This window comes from Hemitrygon akajei, chromosome 4 (assembly GCF_048418815.1).
Source record: "Hemitrygon akajei chromosome 4, sHemAka1.3, whole genome shotgun sequence".
Lineage (NCBI taxonomy): Eukaryota > Metazoa > Chordata > Chondrichthyes > Myliobatiformes > Dasyatidae > Hemitrygon > Hemitrygon akajei.
In genome coordinates, this window is record NC_133127.1 from 74,224,679 (window position 1) to 74,249,515 (window position 24,837).

The following is a 24,837-nucleotide window of genomic DNA, read 5'->3' on the forward strand; positions in this document are numbered from 1 at the left end:
ATGCACAAAATGCTGGAGGAACTTAGCAGGCCAGGCAGGGTCTAGTGAGATGGAGGAACTGAGGGAAATACATGTTAGTAGGGAAGTGGTGTTAGGTAAATTGAAGGGATTAAAGGCAGATAAATCCCCAGGGCCAGATGGTCTGCATCCCAGAGTACTTAAGGAAGTAGCCCAAGAAATAGTGGATGCATTAGTGATAATTTTTCAAAACTCCTTAGATTCTGGATTAGTTCCTGAGGATTGGAGGGTGGCTAATGTAACCCCACTTTTTAAAAAAGGAGGGAGAGAAAAACCGGGGAATTATAGACCGGTGAGTCTGACATCGGTGGTGGGGAAAATGCTAGAGTCAGTTATCAAAGATGTGATAACAGCACATTTGGAAAGAGGTGGAATCATCGGACAAAGTCAGCGTGGATTTGTGAAAGGAAAATCATGCCTGATGAATCTTATAGAATTTTTTGAAGATGTAACTAGTAGAGTGGATAGGGGAGAGCCAGTGGATGTGGTATATTTAGATTTTCAGAAGGCTTTTGACAAGGTCCCACACAGGAAATTAGTGTGCAAACTTAAAGCACACGGTATTGGGGGTATGGTATTGATGTGGATAGAGAATTGGTTGGCAGACAGGAAGCAAAGAGTGGGAGTAAACGGGACCTTTTCAGAATGGCAGGCAGTGACTAGTGGGGTACCACAAGGCTCAGTGCTGGGACCCCAGTTGTTTACAATATATATTAATGATTTAGACGAGGGAATTAAATGCAGCATCTCCAAGTTTGCGGATGACACGAAGCTGGGCGGCGGTGTTAGCTGTGAGGAGGACACTAAGAGGATGCAGGGTGACTTGGATAGGTTAGGTGAGTGGGCAAATTCATGGCAGATGCAATTTAATGTGGATAAATGTGAGGTTATCCACTTTGGTTGCAAGAACAGGAAAACAGATTATTATCTGAATGGTGGCCGATTAGGAAAAGGGGAGGTACAACGAGACCTGGGTGTCATTGTACACCAGTCATTGAAGGTGGGCATGTAGGTACAGCAGGTGATGAAGAAGGCAAATGGTATGTTGGCATTCATTGCAAAAGGATTTGAGTACAGGAGCAGGGAGGTTCTACTGCAGTTGTACAAGGCCTTGGTGAGACCGCACCTAGAATATTGTGTGCAGTTTTGGTCCCCGAATCTGAGGAAAGACATTCTTGCCATAGAGGGAGTACAGAGAAGGTTCACCAGATTGATTCCTGGGATGGCAGGACTTTCATATGAAGAAAGACTGGATCAACTAGGCTTATACTAACTAGAATTTAGAAGATTGAGGGGGGATCTTATTGAAATGTATAAAATTCTAAAGGGATTGGACAGGCTAGTTGCAGGAAGATTGTTTCCGATGTTGGGGAAGTCCAGAACGAGGGGTCACAGTTTAAGGATAAAGGGGAAGCCTTTTAGGACCGAGATGAGGAAGAACTTATTCACACAGAGAATGGTGAATCTGTGGAATTCTCTGCCACAGGAAACAGTTGAGGCCAGTTCATTGGCTATATTTAAGAGGAAGTTAGATATGGCCCTTGTGGCTAAAGGGATCAGGGGGTATGGAGAGAAAGCAGGTACAGGGTTCTGGGTTAGATGATCAGCCATGATCATACTGAATGGCGGTGCAGGTTCGAAGGGCCGAATAGCCTACTCCTGCACCTATTTTCTATGTTTCTATAGAAAAGAGTAAACAGTCAACGCTTCAGGCAGAGACCTTTCATAAAGAATGTATCCTCCAATCTATTGGAAGTATACCAGAATCTAAAGAATGTTGGAAAATGGCAATCAATACTTTCACTAGGACCTATTGAGTACTCTGGAATACAAACTAAGCCCTGGAGATTTATCAGTCTATAATCCCTTCAATTGCTTAACACAATTTCTGTACTAACAATTTCTCCTTCTCATCTGACATAACAATTTTGGGAATGTACACATATCCTTTTTCGTGAACATAGAAATAATGCATCTATTTATTTAGATTATCTTTTCTTTGTTCTTCATTTTATTAGTTTTTTCCCCCACACAGCTACAGAAGCATTTACAGTCAAGATTTTATCTTCTTGGCTGGCTAACTCTCATGCATTGTATTCCACTTCCTAATTAATTCTATTGTCCATCTTTATTTAATTATAAAACCATTCCCAATCCTCAAGGTTGCCATATTTTTATATAAATTTCTCCTCCTTGAATGCAATACTATACCAAAATGACAAGTAATGTTTAAATAATTTGAAATCCATAATTGAAATACTTTTCTTGTTTTATTTTTGCACCAAGTTCAAGTGACTGTAATTTACCATGTGCTCTTTAAATATTTAGCATTGACTATCGACTGTCAATCCTTCAAAGAATGTTCCCCAATTCCAGCATATACCCAGCATATGCCTCATATAGTCATGGTTTCCTTTATTCAGGATCGTATCTAGTCCCAAATTAACGTATGCACATTCTATCTTAACGATTACTCTCATGTTATGATCACTTTTTCCAAAGAGACCCCACAAAATAATGTTAATTATTGATCCTTTCACATTAAATAGTACCCATTCTTTATGGCACACTACTTATTTGGCTTCTCAATATATTGGTCCAAACACCCATCATGAATGTACTCTAGAAATTGCTCTTCTGTTTGAATAATGGTGGTCTGATTTTCCCAAATTATATGTAGACTTAAGTCACCCATTATTAATGTAGTCTTCCTACTATGTTCGTTTCTAATTGTTTGTTTAATGCCAAGCGCGTGTATGTGCGTGAGCGTGCGCCTGTGTGGTCCATATTCTTAGTTGCTCCTCAGGTTTTTCAGAGCTAATGTTCTTCCACACCATTGTTTTTAATTCATCTTCTACAAGCAATGTCTTTCCACATCCACATCCCTTCCCTTTTTGCTTGTCCTTCATCTTGGAATATTCAGGTCCCATTCCTGAACACCTTGCAACCATGTCCCCAGAATTGTGATTTCTTTCTCCATAAATATTGTACATTATCAGGTACAGACACACGTAAAGTGAAGGAGGGGTACAAATAAAGTTGGAAAAAGAAAAGAGATTCAAGTCTCTGACGCTAATTTTACAACTCTCTTTGGTTGGGACAGATCCTAATTAGCTACGTTTATTTAAAAATAAATAAGAGATAAACCATGTAACTCCAGCTCAGTCAACCTCCAACACTAAGTCATGTCACCTGCAGTAATTATCTGATGACTCAGCAATAGTTTGACGTATAAAGGGAGGACAAAAGGGTCCTCAGGGAGGCCTGGTGGAGGACTTTGTCAAATGGTGCAAGCTAAATCATCTTCAGCTCAACATCAGTAAGACAAAGGAGATTGTGAGGATCTACAAGTACCGAGGGGGGTGCACCTGGACGACAAACTTGAGTGAAGCATCAACACAGAGGCTGTGTACAAGAAGGGCCAAATCACCTCTACTTCCTAAGGAGACTGAGATCCTTTGGTGTATGCCTTCATATGTTCTACCAGTCTATTATCACCAGTACAATCTTCTATATAGTGGTATGCTGGCGCAATGGCATCAAAAGAGGCTCAATAAACTGATTAGAAAGGATAGCTCTACAATAGGAGTCAAAACTGGACACACCAGAGGCTGTGGTAGATCAAAGGACCCTACAGAAAATCCTGGTAATTCTGGACAGTATTTCTCATCCTCTGCATGCCACCTTGGCTGAACAAAGGATCACTATTAGTAAGACAACTGCTCTAGTCCAAATAGTGCTATATGAGGTCGTTCTTAGCCTCAGCCATCAGGCTCGATAATGTGTCAACCTATAACTGGGGAAGTGATGATTGCCTCCTGTTTGACTGTTTGAAGTAACTTAATTTTTATTCTTTCTTGCTTCTTTTCTAATATTGGTAAATCCGTGCACTTGTAATGCTACCGTGAGACTATAATTTCCTTTGTGATCAATAAAGCATCTATCTATCTAATGTTGGTGGAAGACAGGTTGTTTAAATTCCTGAGTGCAGTGTAAATCAGTTATGAGACACAACCAAGGACAGGCAGTAAGTATTTGTTCAGAAAAATACACATCTTGATTATTACTTGATTTTAGTTGAGGATATGCGGAATTACACGTAGGATCCCAGATTAAAAGTGAACAAAAATTGGTCACCTGGTTGGCAGTGAAGAGGAGCACAGCAGACTTTAGAAAGAAATCAGTAAAATTTAATGCATTTCATTATTGGGGACATATATAGTTCTTGTCATTAAATACTGACCATGAATATGGAGGGATAAACTAAGGAAAAAATAATCAATACTTTATAGTGAATATAAAGGTGCAAAGGAGCCTTGGAGTATGTCTGAACTGATCCCTGAAGTTAGCAGGGCAGAGGGATAAAGTGTGGAGAAAATGACTAGAATACTTTTCATTGGAAATCCAAACAAACCACATCAGCAGACTTCCCTTCACTTATATCGCCAATTACATCCTCAAAATGCTCCAATCAAGCTTCCTCTCAAAAATCAGCTCAAACAGGTTAAAATGCTCAATTACCCAAGCATTTTCAGTTGAAATCTAACTTGGGGATGTTCACTGTAATTTCAAATGTAACTGTAATTGACATCAAGGTCATATTTAACCATGTGTGGCATTAAGTGGTTATTTTCATTATTCAGATCAGGGAAAATCTCTCCATTGGCTGAATCTAAACTTTCTTCTTCGGGGACCTCTCTGATGGAATTCCTCAAGAACAGTAACTTCTAACGAGATAATTTTCGAAAATGATCATTGTAAGGCCTCCTTTTGAGTTTCCTGCCTTTCACCTAATTCACATATCAAAAATGAAAACAACAGATATCATAAAGACAACGGGTCCAAAACAATTTCCAAGCTATAATTCAGAATACTTCCTCACCTTTTTCCAAGCTACTCCAAGCAAAACTAACACTTGCCTATCAAAATGAAATATTTTTACTGCAATCAAATACTTCATTGCAAAGATGCTTTATTGCAATCAAAGGCTCATAGAAAACAGGGTAAATCCAATAAAAGTAATTTCCATCCCATCAGCCTAGTCTCAATCATAATGAAAAATTTAAAAACAGCATGATCAAGCAATACTTACTCATTTATGTTTCATACTTTCAAACACAATAGGTTCTTTATGGATTTAAGGCTTAAGATATTTTCCTTATAATTAGCCACTAAACTAATACCGCATGCTTACAGCTCAACCTTTGCACTTAAATGACTTTGATAGACATTTTGTCAAATAAATTATTGACAAATTTTATGGAAATAACATTAAAAAAAGAAGCATCAACTGCTCACATATGTCATTACATCAAACGTTTAAATATCATTTAAAAAGCTCCTTTATGTTTTTGGTTAAGCATAAGAAATTGTGCCTTTATCTTTACTCCCAGCTGTAAAAAGATGCAGCTGTTGAACTTCCAATTTGACCTGTTTTAAATTACATTCCTCTTGATTGCAATAAAATATGAAGACAAGGGGGAAAAAGCATTTAAGATACAAACCAGCAATAATCTAACGTAATAGATGCACAACTCAAGGAACTGAGCTGTTAATCTATTCCTATCCTTGTTTTTTTTAACTTTTGGAAGTAGTAAAGAATGAAGAAATGAATAAAAAAAAATTCTTACAGCTTTGCTTCAGTTGCTCGTCAGCTTTCTGAGGGTAGATGGGATGCCAAGTGTAGTCAATAGTAAGTAGAATATTTGGTACAGACCAACACTCAATCCAATCAGATCTATAAATAAATCAAAAGTGAAAGGATCGTAATTAATACAATTCAAACACCAATTAAATGAAGTTTTTTTTCAAAAAACAAACCACATTATCAAAGATCTTTTATACTGTTCAAAGAATTTAAAAGTGCATTCTTATTTGATCTGGCATTACATACAAATAGTGGAAAGTTTTTTAAAAAATGCATTGAGATGGCACCTTAAATCTTTAAAATCATTAAATCTTTAATGCCAATCCATCTCATACAACTGAGTTGTGAAGCACAGGACAATTGTTATGGATGAAAACAGACTTAAGAAACAACAGACAGTAAAATAGCAATTATTTCATCTGTTTGCTGGTGGTATGCTAGGAGAACTACTACATCTTTAATGATCATCGTGAGATGCCTTCAGCATCTGCCTAAGTAAGCAACTTATACCTGGGTTTTAACTTTTAGGTTTTAACTTTTATTCTAATGAAGAAAAGGCAACAATCTCACTGCCTTAAACTCCTTAACTTCATGAATTCTGTTCCTCTCCCCACAAATTCTGTGGCTGATATACACTTCTAGCATTTTCTGGTTTTATTCCAAATTTCTAATAATTGCAGTTTGTTTTTTTTGCTTTACTAAAATATATCCAAACTATATTCATACAGAGTAAGTTGCGAAGAAATGTGATATCTAACTCAGCAAGGTATTCTTTTGAAAGCGTGAATCAAGGGGAAGAATAATGCATTTGGAAAATTCAATTTCAGAAGATATTCATTTACGTACCACACCACAGCTTGCTAGATAAAATGATACTGGGAGTAATGACCTGAATTAAAGATTGCCAATAAGTAATGGTTTAGAAACAGTCGGGAAAATAGGAGGTATTTTGTATGGTATGTTATATGGGAAGATTCACTGATTGAGCTTCAGCTAATTCTAATCTATACAACTGCTGAGATGAGAGGACTAAATGCAATACATCAATTTCTTGACAATATAAAGCTAAGTCAGAATTTAAGCTGTGAGAAACTATTAGAGGACCCAATCACTCAAGATTATGAACCTTTAAGCTGCATAAATGGAGACATACAGTTATCAAACTATGTTAATAGTCAAGTGAATGGATAAGATGTAGGTGACCATGATTGTTCTTGGCAAATTTTTCTACAGAAGTAGTTTGCCATTGCCTTTTCCTGGGTAGTGTCTTTACAAGATGGGTGAGCCCAGAGACGATCAATATTCTTTAGTGTTTGTCTGCATGGAGTCAGTGGTCAGATAACCAGGACGTGATATGCACCAACTGCTCATACGACCACCAACCACCTGCTCCCATGGTTTCATGTGACCCTAATGGGGGACTAAGCAGGTGCTACACCTAAACCAAGGGTGACCTGTAGGCTAGCAAAGGGAAGGAGTGCCTTGCATCTCCTTTGATAGAGATGTATCTCCACACCGCCACCCAGAATTGATAAGATATGCTATAAATTGGCATCAATATAGCCAAGCACTTTTGGCCCAAAATGATAACAAAAATAAATCTGATGTGAATCCAGAAATGTCAGGATGATAGAGATCACAAGTGACTCAGGTAATTAAAAATAGCATGCCCAGTTAAAACATAAACACAATAGATTCTGCTGATTCTGCAAATACAGAGCAACACACACAAAATATTGGAGGAACTCAGGAGGTCAGGCAGCGTCCATGGAGAGGAATAGTTGATATTTTGCGCCAAGACCCTTCATCAGGACTGAAATGGAAGGGGGATACCAGAATAAGAAGATGGGGAGAGGGATGGAAGGCAAGCTTGAAGGTGATAGATGAAGCCAGGTGGGTAGGGGAAGGGGTTGAAGTAAGAAACTTGGAAGTGATTAGTGGAAAAGACAAAGTGCTAGAGAAGAAGGAATCTGATAGGAGAGGACAGTAGACCATGGGAGAAAGGATGAGGGGCACTAGGAGAGGTGATAGGCACATGAGGAGAGGCGGTAAGAGGACAGAAAGGGGAATAGAAGACAAGGGAGGGGGAATAAATAAGTAAACAAACAAAAAGGAGAAATCAATGCTCATGCCATCAGGTTGGAGGCTATCTAGACAGAATATGTGTTGTTCCTCCAATTTTAGAGTGGCTTCATTATGGCTGAAGAGAAGGACATGGACCAACATTTTGGAATGGGAATGGGTACAGGATTTAAAGTGGCCTCCAGGAAATACTGTTTTTTGTGCATGAAGCAGAGGTGCTTGACAAAGCAATCAACCAATTTATGTCAGGTCTCACCAATGTACAGGAGACCACAACAGGAGAGCCAGAGGAGTAGATGACCACAACAGATTTGCAGGCAAAGTGTTGCCTCACCTGGAAGGACTGCTTTGGGGCCCTAATGGAAGGCAAGGGAGGAATTGAATGGGCAGGTGTAGCATTTGCAGAGATACATTCTTTGAGGGAGTAAAGGGAATGTCTAAACTAACTACAATGCTAGAATTTATATCTAAGAAACTAGAATACAAGAAGTTAAAAGTTATGTTACAGCTATGAAAAGGAAGGTTCTGAAGAAATATCATTCACCTGAAATGCTATCTCTGTTTTATTCTAAGTCCCTAGCCAGCTAAATATTTCTGGGTTTTTCTGTGTAAGTTTCTAAACTTCCAGAATTATTGAGAGTACTTCAGGTCCTTCTAATCAGGCTGTGACTGAACTGTGCTTAGTCCTGGAAGCACTCATATAAATCAACAAGAAATTAGAGGAGGGAAGTGACTGCCTCATCACAACTACAATAGCAAGTAGATGGTGTGGAATAAAATTATAGATAGGGTAGCGCACACAGAGGCAGAGCACACAATAGCAAAAGTGGCAGAAGAATTTGGGTGAGAGCAGATAGGAGGAAGTGAGAAATATCCACAACTAACATGCCCATCCAGACTCTATAAATCTCGCACCAAGCAGCCACATGGCATTATCAAATCTGAAAAGTACAAACCGTATCTCAATACTTTTTCAGTGGTGTGATATCACATCTGATGTAATTATATAAACAATAGTTGTCCATTTGAAGCATAATATGATGCTGTTGTTCATTTCCATGCTCAGAACAGTTTGTGCCAAGACTATTTTCTTGTCCTTCTATTATGCTATAGATGCAGTTTAGAAAATATGGCTATACAGGAGTAACAGAATCACTGAAAATGTTCCTAGTTCTATTCTCTAAGAATGCCCTCTGTCCCTTTCTGTTCTGAGTATTTTACACCTTTCCAGTTCATGGCTTTACTTACTTTCAAATTCATATTTTCCCTCAATTCTTTAAGCTTTGCTGGAAAGATTCTTTTCTCATAATCATGATCACCATCATCTCTGAAAAAAGCAGGTGCAGAAAACCAAGCCCAGAAAAGTACACTTAAGATCCTAACAGCTGTGGTATGTTGTTTATAAACTTAATAGTATATATATCAGGGATTACCAGCAGTTTTGTTTTGGAAAGAAAACAGCATAAATGAGTAAAATCCAAACAGAGAAAGTTTTAATACAAGCAGTTCTGCCTCAATCAGTATCACCATAACACTATATAACAGTGGATATAACACAATTGATAAATTATGCGATCTTGAATCAGAAACTAGGGATCCACTTGAGTTACTTTGAAAGTTGATGAGCAGAAAAAAAATGCTGTCTTGGACTGTGGTGGGGCGGGGGAGGTGGAATACCAGCCTACAGGTAAATCAGACTCCACTGCAGTAGGCCATTGGAAATTCATAAGCAATGCTTTCTATTAACAAAAATGCTTCATTAAACAACACAACATACAATGTTTGGTATTTTAGCATGCAGTAACAAAATCTTGAGCCCATTGAGTCTGCTCTGACATTTCATCATGGTTTATCCATTTCCCCCACAACCCCATTCTCCTACCTTATCCCCGTAACCTTTCACACACTAACTAATCAAGAACGTATCAACCTACATCTAAAATACACTCAATGACCTGGACTCCTCAGCCATCTGTGGCAATGAATTCCACAGTTTCACCATCCACTAGCTTACCCTCCTCACCTCCATTCAAATTGGATATCCCTCTATCATGCGGGTATGTGCTCTGGTCCAAGACTTCCCCACTCCCCACTTCCACATTATCTAGGCCTTTCCACTTTCAATAGGTGTCAATGCGACCCCCCCACCCACAATTCTTCTAAATTCTGGATAGTACAGGCCAGCAACCATCAAATGTTCCTCATATGATAACCCTTTCATTCCTGGAATTATTTTTGTGAACTTTCTTTGAAAGCTCTCCAATGTCAGCACATCCTTTCTTAGATAAGGGGCTCAAAATAGCTCGCAATGTTCCATGAAGCCTCAGCATTACAGCCTTGCTTTTATATTCTAGTCCTCTCAAAATGAATGCTAACATTGCATTAACTTCTTCACCACTGACTCAACCTGCAAGGTAACCTTTCAGTAATCTGCATGAGGACTCCCAAGTCCTTTTGCACCTCAGATGTTTGAATTTTCTCCCCATTTATAAAATTGTCTACAACTTTTATTTCTTCTACCAAGTGCATAACCATATACTTCTCAACACTACATTCCATCTGCCACTTCTTTGCCCATTCTCCTAATCTGTTTCAGTCCTTCTACAGCCTCCCTACTTCCTCAAAACTACCTGCCCCTCCACCCACCTTCATACTGTCTGCAAACTTGGCCACAAAGCTATCAGTTCTGCAATCCAAATCATTGACACACAATGTAAAAAGAAGTAGTTCCAACACAGACTCCTGTGGAATATCACGAGTCACCAGCAGCCAAATTGAAAAGGCTCCCTTTATTCCTACTCTTTGCCTCCTGCCAATCAGCCAATACTCTGTCCATGCTAGTATCTTTCCTGTAATACCATGGGCTCTTACCTTGCTAAGCAACCACATGTGCACCACCTTGTCAAAGGCCTTCAGAAATTCCAGGTGCACAACATTCACCGATTCTTGTTTATCTATCTGCTTGCTATTTCCTCAAAGAAATCTAACAGATTTCTCAGGCAAGATTTTCCTTTAAGGAAACCATGATGACTTTGGCCTATTTTCTCATGTGCCTCCAAGTACCCCAAAACCTCATCCTTAACAATCGACTCCAACATCTTCCCCACCACTGAAGTCAGGCTTGGTCTATAATTTCCGTTTTTCTTCCACCATCCCTTCTTGAAGAGTTGAGTGACATTTGCAATGTTCCATTCCTCCAGAATCTATTGATTTTTGAAAGAGCATTACTATTTCCTCCAGAATGTCTTCAGCTATCTCTTTCAGAACCCTGGGGTGCAGTCAATCTAGTCCTGATAACTTACCTACCTTTGGACCTTTCAGCTTCCAATCACCTGCTCCCTAAAAATAGCCACTGTACTCATTCTGCCCCCGACACTCTTGAACTTCCAGCATTTTGCTAGTGTCTTCCACAATGAAGACTGATTCAAAATACTTAAATCAGTTCATCCTCCATTTCCTTGACCCCAATTAGCAACTCTCCAGCATCATTTTTCAGTGGTCTGATACCTACTTTCACCTTTCATTTACTCTTTATATATCTGAAGAAACTTTTGTTATGCTCTTTGATCCTATTGGATAGCTCACCATATTTCATCTTTTTCCACTTTATGACTTTTTTAGTTGCCTTCTGTCAAGTTTTTAAAGGCATCCCAATCCTCTAACCTCCCTTTAATTTTGCTCTATTTTATGCACTCTCTTTTGCTTTTATGTTGGCTTTGACTTCCCTTGTCAGCCACAGTTGCATGATTTGCACCTTTAGAATATTTCTGCTTCTTCAGATGTATCCACCCTGCACCTTCCAAATAGCTCCCAGAAACACCAGCCATTGCTGTCCCACCGTCATCCCTGCTAGTGTCCCCTTCTAATCAGCCAGCTCCTCTCTCTTGCCTCTGTAATTCCCATTATTCCACTGTAATATTGATACATCTGGCTTTAGCTTCTCTCTCTCAAATTGAAGGGTGAATTCTGTCATATAAACATCATGGACTCTTAAGGGTTCATTTACCTTAAACTCTCTAATCAAATCCTGTTCATTATACAATACCCAAACCAGAATAGCCGATTCCCTGGAAGGCTCAAACATAAGCTGCTCTAAAAGGCCATCTCATAGGCATTCTACAAAATTTTTCTATTGGGATCTAGCACCAACCTGATTTTCCAAATCTACTTGCATACCTGAAATACCCCCCAAACATTGTCCTTTTGACACGCCTTTTCTATCTCCCATTGTAATTTGTAGCATCCTGGCTACTGTTCGGAAGTCTGCATATAACTCCCTTCAGGGTCTTTCTACCCTTGCAGTTTCTTAACTCCACCCACAAGGATTCTACATCTTACAATCCTCTTGTCACCTCTTTCTAAGGATTTGATTTCATTTCTACCAACAGAGCAGTGCCACCTCCTCTGCCCACCTGCCCATCTCTTCAAGACAATGTGTATCCTTGGATGTTTAAACTCCCAACTATTATCTTCTTTCAGCCATGGCAGTGATGCCCACATCATACCTGCCAATCTCAACCCCCTTTGACATAACTGTTTTCATAACATCATTTCTTTATAATACAAGGTTCCTTTGGAACACAACTGTCATGTTGTAGCAGTATCAGCTATATTACTTAGTAGGCAGAGCTACATGTGTGGAAGGAGAAATAAATTGAGTATTTGAATAATCTATCAATATTCTATTTTATCTGCAGTTGTTTAATCTTAATGTCCTGCATTATTATGCTTTGGAAAAATTCTAAAAAAACAAACTTTAGTTCACAACAGTCCTTAAACAAACATTGAAAATGATGTTCATAAAGGCCAATTTGTAGAAAGATAAATAATTACAAATATAACATGGATACTTACTCTGGTTGGGTAACATTGCGCCATTTCAGCTTTCGTGCTTTTTGACTAGCTTGAGTCACGTTTGAAGCAGATGCCTGAGGATTTACTTTGTTGGGCTGAGAATCATTTACTAACGTAGCAGTAGCATACTTACTAGGGTGGCAGTCAGGGAGAAATAAACGCAAATCTATATTTTCTGCCTGCAATTGTAAAATAATAAAAAATACTTATTGCAGCATGTCATGTATGGGAACATTTTTTAAAACTCAAAAAAACATCGCATAGCAATTTATTTATACAGATCAATGTTGAGTAAACAAATCAAATGCACAGTAAACTTCAACAAGCTACAACAAATTAATTCTGTCCTGACGAAGGGTCTCAGCCCGAAACGTTGACTGCTCATTTCAACGGATGCTGCCCGACCTGCTGAGTTCATCCAGCTTGTTTATACATGTTGAACAAATTAATGAGTTACCTCAGGAAGCAAATGCCACAAAAAACTAATTGGTTAAGAAATAAATATTGCCTGCACTGGCAAAAAAAATCTACCCTCTGAACTCTGACATGGGATTTTTAATGCCTCAAACTAATACAAGTATGGACTTCCAGTAAGATGACGATTGCTTAGCTGCTCCGAACTTTTGTTCCGTTATTGTCGCTATGTTTGCACTAAATGTCTCCATTTTTTAAACCTTAGTTAGGAACTTTTTTGGTTTCTTTTACTTGCCTGTGAACACATCTACCTTACAATGTCTAGCAAGAGTTCTAAATCCGGGAGAAAGGAAGTTCCGGCTCTGTCAGCTGAGACCCGCGCTGCGCTCGAACAACTCCGAGACGATATTTTAAAGGAATTTAGAACCGCTTTCAAACAGTTGGAAGCCAAACTGGATTGGATCAACGATAGAGTGGACGAACATGCTGAACACTTATCACGCATCGATTCGACTTCTGAAGATTTAGAAAGTCGTGTTCGATACTTGGAGACTCTCTGTTCCAGCCCAGAGGAAAAATGTAACAAACTCCTTTCCAAAATGGTGGATCTCGAAAATCACAGCAGACGCTGTAATCTTCAAATTCTTGGGTTGCCAGAGGCCACCGAACAGGGATCAACCGTAAAGTTTTTCGCCGGGTTTCTCTGCGAGATATTCGGGAAAGATTTGCTTCCAAACCCACCTGAGCTCGAAAGGGCACACAGGGTCTACGTTCCCCCCGGAATTCTGGGCTCCCGCCCGCGACCGGTAATTTTTTGCTTTCATCAATACCAGGTAAAACACCGTCTGATTATGGAGGCACGTCGCAGAGGTACTTTTACTTTCCAAAATACAATCATTCGCTTTGTGGAAGATTTTGCACCCCAGACCTTAAAGATGCGCGCTGAGTTTAAAGGCGTAATGAAAGTGCTTTTTGATTGTGGTTTTAAACCCTCTCATCGCACTCCTGCCGCTTTATGAATCAAGCTTAATACTGGAAAATATAAGTGGTTTAAGTCAGTGAAGGAGGCTGAAGCATTTGTGGCAAGTCTTCCGGCTATCCAGTCATCTTCGGAACCCGATCGGACCTCCTAAAATGGTGGATAAGTACTTCTCGTAGTAAAATTACTTTTTCTGGACTCAGACTTTACTTGAATCACTCAGACATTATTCATTGAAACTCTAAGGGCTGTTGACAATCTCTCCCTGGATTTGGTGTGTCTTTTTTAAATAGACATTCTGTGCTTAATGTTTCCCTATGGACGTTTAAATAGTACTTGTGTAATCTATTTTGTTCTTGTATAACTTTATCTATAGAGTTCTACAACTGACTCTAACTTGTTTTGGAGGTTTGAAGTCTTTATTGAAGGCCTCCCTGTTTGTTGGTTCACAGTTTAATTGCTGATTTATTTTTCCTTTTTTTAAATTATTTTCTTTTTTTTCTTCACCCTTTTTTTAAATCTCTGATTTTTTTTCTCCTCTCTGTAAATGGTTGATAAGTACTCTTCTTGAATTTATAATTTTCCCCTTCCTCCCCTTTTTTCCCCTTTCTCTTACTTTATTCTTCTATAATTTTTCGCGGGTAGGTTAGTTTTGGTTTTCTTCCGATTTTCTCTGTATTAAGTTTTATATTTCCGCAGAAGATGTTCCAATTTGTAGTTATGTTTTCTAGTGCATAAGCTAGTTACTATTTGCTATAGTACCGTAGATTCCGGACTACAGAGCGCACCTGATTAAAAGCCGCTGGCTCTAATTTTAGAAATAAAATCAATTTTTTACTTGTACAGGCCGCACCGGATTTTAGGCCGCACCGGATTTTCGGCCGCAGGTGTCCCACGTTGTAATATGAGATATTTACACAGAAAGATATTACACGTGAGGATTTTTTAACTTTTAATTAAATCCATATGGTAACATAAACAAATACATATTGCAAATGCTTTTTTTCGAACCGTGCATGTAACGCGGCTACTTTTAAATATACGTTGCGTATACTTCTTTACTGAACAACATTCCAATATCTCCTAACGACTGGTAAAAAATATATATACTGCAGCCTACCAGGAAAAGTTATTGATCGCCTTTAACTTAAAAGCAGCGTTTTCGCTCCGCCGCTCCCCCCCGCCGTTCCGTTTATCGCAAACCGGTATCCCACAAGACGCGGCGAAACCGGGTGTGACGTCATAGCATCCCGCGATGTAGTACAGAAAACGAATATAGTTAAAACAGTTCTAACTTTAACTAACAAATGAATTACTAAGCGAAAATATTATAAACTAAATAACTGCCATAAAGGCAGCACAATGCTTTTCTTCGAGTGTTTTCCATGTTGATGAGGGTGAGTACAAATGACTGATTTACAATAATTTAATTGTGAAAGTGCGCTTGATTTATCGTACAATTTCATTGGACCTCTGTGAACTACTCATCAATTTTATTGGTCTACTGTTACGAGGCAAAATGTTTTTGGCGGCATGAAAAAAAATAATACATTAGCCGCTCCGTATTAAAGGCCACAGAGTTCAAAGCTGTTCAAAATGTGGGAAAAAAGTAGGTGCTTAAAATCCGGAATCTACGGTATTTATACGGAACTGCTGTTAATGACACAGATCTGGAAGTTATATGTGGGTTAATTTTTTTGGTAGAGCTAGCTGCTTTTTTTGGTAGCCGTCTAGTTTTGGGTTGTGTGGGTGGGGTGGATTTTCCAGTTCCAACATCACTCACTGTATTTATTGTTTTTCTTTATTGCTCAGGACATGTTTATGTTTTGATTTTACAAATCTATGTTTACATTTCTGCTCCCAGACTGCTATTGTATTGCTTGACTTTTTATATGTGTACAATGTCCTGTGTATGTTACTAAAAAGGGCTTCTTTGGTTTGTTACGAGTAGGAATGCTTCTTTGTCTGTTAAAAGTTTCTCTCGCCGTTGTTTCACTTTAGAATGGCTGATATGGTAATTGTATTCACTTGTTAATCAATGGGGAATGTTATTGTGTTTTGTGAGGCTGGGACCTTGGGGGAGGGGTTGTGCGGGCTTGAGGAGTCCGGAGGGAGACGCCGAGGAATCAGGACTTGCGCTCGGGAGACCACCGGGGAGTCCGAAGTGGGAGTTTCGGGAGGACGACCACCTAGGAGTCGAATGGTTCGCTGGATGAGCTCCACCGATGTGCACTAAACTGACTGAACTTTGATAAGTTGGCACCTTTTGTTTTTTTCTTGTATATATATATATTGTACTGCCTAATACTCTTTTAATTTTAGTAAACTCTTTAAAGTGTATGTCATACCGGTATTTGTTGTGAGTTTGATACTGCCGGCGGGGGCGCGAGGCATAAACTCGATTCTCACAGCACCTGCGTGAACGGGAGGCGGGGTTGGTGTGTGGCTGGATTTCTTTTTCCCCTAGACATATACCAGCCTGTTGGGTAAGTGTTACATTTGTGGGGTGCTCGTCCCGGATTGGATTGTCAGGGGGCTGTGGAATCGCGCAGGTAGTGAGGGAAATGGAGAGAGAGAAAATTGTTCGCTGGTGCCGATTTGAAGGTGTACCGGTACAGTACGCATGCGTAGTGAGCGGAGTGGATTTTCGAGTTTCGGGAGATGCGGTAGTGCGGGGGTTAAGTTTGGTGAAGGGTATGGGGCAGGTAGAATTGGTAGCTAGACGGTGTGGTAAAGTGATGGAGTCTAGTTGGGTGTTGGTTCGTACGGGTGCTGACGTCAGGACGTTGGAACTGCCGGCGACGGTCAGTGTACCGGGGGAGGAGGGGCCGTGGGGGCTCCACACCCTCTCCGAGGATGAGGATGAGGAGACATTGGAGGAGGAGCTAGAGCTAGAGGAAAACCCCGGAGAGGTGGCAGGCACTAGCAAAGGGAGGAGGGAGGAGGGGGTCGTGACTAGGCCCCGCTCCCCAGGTAGGGTGGAAGCCTCCGAGCTGGCAGCTGCACTTAACTCCCTGGTGGGAGTGGCCGAGAGGCCACGGCTGAAGCTGGGGGTGTTCTCTGGAGCCAAGCCTACTCCGGACGGGGAGGTGGACTATGAGACCTGGATCGAGCATATGTCCTTGATGTTAGAGGAGTGGCCAGGCTCGGAGGAGGAGAAAAGGCAGCGATTGGTGGGAAGTTTGAGGGGTTTAGCAGCCAAAACAGTTCGGGAGTTGAAAGCTGAAAAGTCTGGGGCCTCAGTGGAGGAATGTATAGAAGTTTTGGAGGGAGCGTTTGGGTTGTCAGGGGAACCCTGGCTGCTTTTAGCAGAGTTCCAACGCCTGGAACAATGGAGAGGGGAAAAGCTCTCCGAGTACATATTTAGGATGGAGGGGATGCTCTCGGGGCTGCGGCGCCAGGGGGTAGTGAAGGCGCCTGACGTGGCTAGCGTGAGGATGAGTCAGTTATTCAGTGGCTCTCTGGAGGAGGACAAGGTGGCGTGGACTATCCGGCAGGCTTATAGGAAAGGCCCCCCTCCATCGTTCGGGCAACTGATTAGAGAGGTGCGGGAGGAGGAGAGAGCGTTGGGGTGGAAAAGGGGCGCGGGCCTACGGGAGCGACCCTCAGTGATACAGGAAGTGGTGGCTGGGTGGAGGAATGACAACCCACTGAGGGGTAGAGAATCCCCTCTGGAGGGGAGGGACAGGGGAGGTACCCACTCTCAGGGGTGACCAGTGCCGTGGGTTGGGAGGGGGAGTCGTCCTGGGAGAGGAGGGGCGGCAGGCAGCGTGTGCTTTAACTGTGGGAAAGAGGGGCATTTCAGGCGGGACTGTGGGCGGCCGAGGGTGTGCTATAGTTGTGGAGAGGAGGGACACTTTAGGTGGGATTGTGAGAGACAAGGAGTTCCGCGGAGGACAAGCCCCCCTGCGACTAAGAAGGGGGAGGTGTCGGGAAACTTAGGAGAGGCTCAGTGAGGGAACAGACTGGAGCCTCTGGAGGAACACGTTCCCAGAGATCAGCCAGGGGACCACCGGGTGCCCACCCCTCTATTCCAGATGGGCTGGTAGGACCCCGTGCCAGTGTGGGTCTACGGATAGAGGGAGTTTACGCAAAAGCCGTTCTGGATACGGGATCGCAGGTGACCTTATTGTACCGGTCTTTCTACCACCAATATCTAAAGCATTTGCCCATAACCCCATTTGACGCCCTGCAGATTTGGGGTGTGAGCGAGGGTGACTACCCGTACGATGGGTACCTATCGGTGAGATTGGAGTTCTCGGAGGGCGATGTGGGAGTGTCCAAAGCTATTGAGACGTTGATGTTGGTGTGTCCTGACCCGGTGGAAACTGGTGGTGCTGCCCTCCTGGTGGGGACTAATTCCCCCGTTGTGCGACGGCTCCTGGGAGCTTGTAAGGAGAAAGCGGGGGAAGACTTTCTGGAGACCCTCTCGGTGCATCCAGTGTTTCGAGCAGTGTTTGAAGAAGGGGTTGCCTCACTAGGACTGGACCCGGAGTGTAAACGCGGGACGGTGTGGTGTACGCAGGCGAGGCCCAAGGTGATCCGACCTGGGGAGGTAGCACTAGTGATGGGGACCCCCAGATTCCCAGGAGTGCCGACGGGCGAAGCCCTGTTAGTAGACGCCCCGGACGATCTTGAAGGGGAGACACGATTTCCGGCGGGGGTGCTGGTGAGGCCCGAAGTGCAGAGACCAGGGGTGGTACATGCGAGGCGTATAGCTATAAGTGTCAGGAACACCACGGCAAGAGAAATCACCTTTAAGAGGGGAATGCCGCTGGCACATCTGTTCCCGGTGACGGTAATGTCTAGCGCACCGGTGAGGACCCCTAACGTGGAGGGATCGGAGCATCGAAGGAAGCTGACCGCTGAAGACTTTAACTTCGGGGATTCCCCTGTGTCGCCGGAGTGGAAACACAGACTAGTGGAGAAGATGCTGAAGATGGAAGCTGTTTTTTCTCAGGGCGAGTTTGATGTTGGCTGCTCCAAAAGCACTCGCCACACCATCCGGGTGACGGAGGACACCCCGTTCAGAGAGAGATCCCGGCGGCTGGCTCCGGCAGATGTTGAGGACGTGCGGCAGCACCTGCGCAAGTTGAAGGAGGCCGGAATCATAGCTGAGTCCCGAAGTCCTTATGCGTCCCCAATAGTGGTGGCACGGAAGAAGAATGGGCGAGTGCGCATGTGTGTTGACTACAGGACGTTGAATCGGCGAACTGTCCCTGATCAATATACTGTCCCAAGAGTGGAGGATGCGCTGGCCTGCCTAAGTGGTGCGAAGTGGTTCAGTGTGCTGGATTTAAGAAGTGGGTATTACCAGATCCCAATGAGTGCAGCCGATAAAGAGAAGACCGCTTTTATCTGCCCGCTGGGGTTCTTTCAGTTCGAACGAATGCCCCAAGGCATATCGGGAGCCCCAGCCACCTTCAGGAGGCTCATGGAGAGAACTGTGGGGGATATGAATCTGTTAGAGGTGCTGGTGTACCTGGACGATTTGATAGTGTTTGGATCGACTCTGGAGGAACATGAGGAGAGGCTGTTGAAGGTGTTGGGCCGGCTTAATGAAGAAGGGTTGAAGCTTTCCCTGGACAAATGCCAGTTCTGCAAGTCGTCGGTTAACTACGTTGGTCATATCATTTCGCGAGAGGGAGTGGCTACTGATCCAACCAAGATAGAGGCCGTGACCACCTGGCCGAGACCCCAGAAAGTGGGTGCTCTGCGCTCATTTTTGGGGTTCTGTGGGTATTACCGGCGATTTGTGAAAGGATACGCCAAAGTGTGTCATCCGTTGACTCAGCTGTTGTGTGGCTATCCCCCAGTGGGAAAGAAACGGACGGGGGACCAGAGGCAGGACGCTGGAGGATACTGGAACCCGGCGGAACCTTTTGGCTCGAGATGGGATGATCAATGTGAAGAGGCGTTCCGATCTTTGAAAAGGGCACTGACCCAGGCCCCGGTGTTGGCTTTTGCCGATCCCCAGAAGCCATATGTGCTGCACACGGATGCCAGTCGAGAGGGTCTCGGGGCTGTTCTGTACCAGGAGCATGGCAAAGCATTGAGACCGGTAGCCTTTGTCAGCCGAAGCTTGTCGCCATCGGAGAGAAACTATCCCACTCACAAGTTGGAGTTCCTGGCGCTGAAGTGGGCGGTGGTGGACAAGTTGGGCGATTACCTGTACGGAGCCAAGTTTGAGGTGCGAACGGATAACAATCCGCTCACTTATATTTTGACTTCGGCAAAGCTGGATGCCACAGGACATCGGTGGCTGGTGGCCTTGTCAGTATATGATTTCAGCCTGAGGTACCGGCCCGGAAGCAAGAATGTCGATGCGGATGCTTTGTCTCGTCGGGAGCCGGGGGAACAGGAGAGGGATGAGGAGTGGGAGAGTGTCCCTGCCCCTGGAGTGAAGGCGATGTGCCAGTTTGCTATCACCGTGAAGGCCGAGGGAAGAGGGAGGCTGGAAGGGGCCGTGGACCATTTGGGGGGTTTTGACGACGCCATACCCCTAGCTTACTGTGACCTGACCGCACTACGGACTAAACAGTTGCCGGAACTGAGTCCGGGGGAAGTGGCCGCTGCTCAGCAAAATGACCCGGGCATTGGCACAGTGTGGAGAGCAGTCGAGAGGGGGGATGGGGCGTTGGCTGAGAAGGCGAAACACCCATTCGTGCCCCTGTTGTTGAAGGAGTGGTCTCGGTTGAAGTTAAAGAATAAAATCTTGTACCGGGTAACGGCGCCTCCGGACCAACCCCACTGTTGGCAACTGGTTCTGCCGGAGGAGTATCGGCAGGCTGTACTCCAGGCCCTACATGATGATTCTGGACACTTGGGGGTGGAAAAGACCTATGGATTACTCAAAGCCCGGTTCTACTGGCCCCGGATGAGGGGGGAAGTCGAAGAATACTGTAGGGGCTGCAGTCGTTGCATCCGGAGGAAGACCCTGCCCGAGTTGGCGGCTCCACTGTCGCACTTGCAGAGTGCGGGACCTCTGGACCTGGTATGTATGGATTTTCTGTCGATTGAACCTGACACCAGCAACACCGCGAATGTCTTAGTCATCACCGATCATTACACTCGCTATGCTCAGGCATTTCCCACTAAGGATCAGAAGGCGACGACAGTGGCGAAGGTGTTATGGGAGAAGTATTTTGTTCATTACGGCCTTCCCAGGCGAATCCATAGCGATCAGGGGCGGGACTTTGAGAGCCGCCTTATCCATGAATTACTGACTATGCTTGGGGTTGAGAAATCCAGGACTACCCCGTATCACCCACAGGGAGATCTGCAGCCAGAGAGGTTCAACCGGACCCTGTTGGATATGCTCGGGACGCTGGAGATTGGGCAGAAAAGCAGGTGGAGTCGTCATATTGGACAATTGGTTCACTGTTACAATTGTACTCGCAATGATGCTACAGGATATTCGCCCTATTATCTGATGTTCGGGCGGGAAGCGAGGTTGCCCATTGACTTGTGTTTTGGGGGTGAAGTGGGTGAATTACCCGGGAAGTCCCATCTAAAGTATGTGTCCGACATGAAGAGGGAGTTACAGCGGGCGTACGAGTTGGCCGAGGCAGCGGCTACCAAACAAAACCAGAGGAATAAGATGCGGTATGATCGAAAGGTGAAGTTTGTTCAATTATTGCTGGGCGACCGGGTCCTTTTACGGAATTTGGGACTCCCTGGTAAGCACAAGTTGGCAGACCGATGGGCGGCCAGCCCCTATGTAATAGAAAGCCAGATGCCGAACCTGCCAGTTTACCGGGTGAAACCTGAGGATGGGAAAGGTCCTATCAAGGTACTACATCGGAATCACATGCTGCCGCTGGGTCAAGCGGTGCAGGTGGATACGGAGCAAGAGTGGGAGGTTACGCCCAGTACAAGGACTCTGCGCGGGTGCAGAGAAAGGGAAGAGACCGCTGCTGAAGAGCGGGGACGGGTCCCTCGCCCGGAAATGGCTACTGATTCGGAAGAGGACGACTCAGATGAGTGGCCCCTGTTCCCATTCGCTGGTGCTCCAGTACCCGGAGAGGAGGCTCCTGGCCCTTCCCATACTGAATTGGGTGAGAGGAGGGAAGGTCTTGAGGGTCAGATGGAGAGGCAGCCAACAGTGGTGGGAGAGAGGGTGGAGCCTGAGCGTGAGCCGGAGAGATCTCAGGTGAGGGAGGACCCCCGTGAGGAAGGGGGTGAGGGTCTGTCAGAGAGGGAGCCCAGGGGGGCAGAAGGGGTATGGAGATCTCAGAGGATTAGGCGCCCCCCAGAGAGGTTGACATATGTGGTACCCGGAGAACCGAGTGTGATTTCTACTGCTCTGGGTAGTTATGTCACTGCTTTCTGCACCTGGGTTGGGTTTTGGGTGTTGCAAGAAACTTTGGGGAACTCTAGTAATGCCATGAGGGCATGATATTTGCTGGTGGGGAGAGAATGTACAATGTCCTGTGTATGTTACTAAAAAGGGCTTCTTTGGTTTGTTACGAGTAGGAATGCTTCTTTGTCTGTTAAAAGTTTCTCTCGCCGTTGTTTCACTTTAGAATGGCTGATATGGTAATTGTATTCACTTGTTAATCAATGGGGAATGTTATTGTGTTTTGTGAGGCTGGGACCTTGGGGGAGGGGTTGCGCGGGCTTGAGGAGTCCGGAGGGAGACGCCGAGGAAGCAGGACGTGCGCTCGGGAGACCACCGGGGAGTCCGAAGTGGGAGTTTCGGGAGGACGACCACCGAGGAGTCGAATGGTTCGCTGGATGAGCTCCACCGATGTGCACTAAACTGACTGAACTTTGATAAGTTGGCGCCTTTTGTTTTTTTCTTGTATATATATATATTGTACTGCCTAATACTCTTTTAATTTTAGTAAACTCTTTAAAGTGTATGTCATACCGGTATTTGTTGTGAGTTTGATACTGCCGGCAGGGGCGCGAGGCATAAACTCGATTCTCACAGCACCTGCGTGAACGGGAGGCGGGGTTGGTGTGTGGCTGGATTTCTTTTTCCCCTAGACATATACCAGCCTGTTGGGTAAGTGTTACATATGCCTGCTGCCTTTTATACATTAGTAATTGATAATGGCTAGTGCACTTAAATTCGTGAGCTGGAATGTAAAAGGATTGAATCACCCTGTTAAAAGGAGGAAGGTATTCTCACATATTAAACAACTCAAAGCTGACATTGCTTTCCTTCAAGAAACTCATATTCGTTGTTTTGATAACTCCCGGCTTCTGTCAAAGTGGGCGGGTCAGCATTTTCATTCATCCTTTGCCGCTAAAGCTAGGGGAGTCTCCATTCTTATTAACTCAAATATTCCTTTTGAACTCCATAATAAAATATCTGATACAAATGGCCGTTTTATTATTGTTTCTGGTAAACTATATAACACTAAAGTTGCACTAGCAAACCTGTATGCCCCCAACTTTGATGATGTTAACTTTTTTGAACGGTTTTTTTCCTCACTACCAGACTTAAACTCATACTCTCTTATACTGGGTGGTGACTTCAACTGTTGGTTGGATCCTAAACTGGATCGATCGTTCTCTGTTACCAGATCACCTACTAAATCTGCCTTAGCTATCCAATCGTTTCTCTCTAATTTTGGTATCTCTGATATATGGCGTTTCCTCCATCCTACGGAGAGAGATTATTCTTTTTTCTCACATGTTCACCATACCTTCACTAGAATTGACTATTTCTTACTCGATAACCAACTTATCCCATTTGTCCACTCTTGTGACTATCAGAGTATACTGATTTCTGACCATGCCCCAATTACCCTCTCTCTGAACTTTCCTGGTCTCCCTCAGAGGAATAAACACTGGCGGTTTGATTCAACTTTATTATCGGATGATGATTTTGTAAAATTTATTAAGGATCAGATAACCTTTTATTTTAACACTAATACATCACCTGAAGTGCCATCCCAGATTGTCTGGGATGCCATGAAAGCATATCTGAGGGGTCAAATAATCTCTTACATAGCAAATCTCAACAGAAGATCCCGTGCAGATCGATCTGACCTCATTAACCAGATTAAAGATTTGGATCAAATATATGCCCAAACTAAGAACCCTGAATTATACAAGAAGCGCGTTGAACTCCAAACTAAATTTAATCTTCTGTCTACTCAACCAGTCGAACGCCAACTTCTCGAAAGCAAGAGTCGCTTTTACATTCATGGCGATAAGTCTGGTAAATTTCTAGCCAATCAGCTGAGGCGTTCCAAAGCCAAACAACATATTACAAAGATCCGGAAGGAGAACGGAGACTTTACATCGGATCATTTAGAAATTAATGACGCATTTAAAAATTTTTATTCTCTGCTTTATTCCTCTGAATCTTTGAATGACAATATCTCTGTTGATCAATTTTTAAAGAATCTGAATATTCCTTCACTTTCATCTGATTTTAAAGCCAAACTTAATGCGCCTATATCATCAGAAGAAATATCTTTTGCAATTTCTGCACTGTCCTCAGGGAAATCTCCTGGACCTGATGGGTTCCCTGTGTAGAATTTTATAAATCATTCTCTTCACTTCTTTCTCCTCAGTTACTTTCAGTATTATCTGACTCATTTAATTACGGCAAATTGCCACCCTCTTTCAATGAGGCATCTATTATTCTTCTATTAAAAAAGGGCAAAGACCCAACAGAGTGTTCCTCGTATAGGCCGATTTCTTTGCTCAATGTTGATGTAAAGATATTAGCTAAAGTGTTGGCTCATAGATTAGAAACTGTTATTCCCTCCATTATCTCTGATGACCAATCAGGTTTTATTAAAAACCGTCTCCCTTTTTTTAACATTCAGCGTTTATTTAATATCTTATACTCACCTCCAACTGGGATTCCTGAATGTGTTAT

General features: G+C 43.2%; 1 protein-coding gene across 6 annotated transcripts in view; it reads right to left on the reverse strand.

Moving 5' to 3' along the window:
• kiaa1109 (KIAA1109 ortholog) overlaps positions 1-24,837 on the reverse strand; it is a 447,188-nt gene that overhangs the window by 297,766 nt on the left and 124,585 nt on the right. For all 6 annotated transcript variants that reach the window (XM_073042844.1, XM_073042847.1, XM_073042845.1 and 3 more), the window contains exons 18-19: positions 12,602-12,780; positions 5,649-5,755 (exon numbers count right to left, since the gene is read on the reverse strand). In XM_073042844.1, the coding sequence (XP_072898945.1) occupies positions 5,649-5,755; positions 12,602-12,780 (286 nt within the window). The remainder of the gene's footprint in view (positions 1-5,648; positions 5,756-12,601; positions 12,781-24,837) is intronic.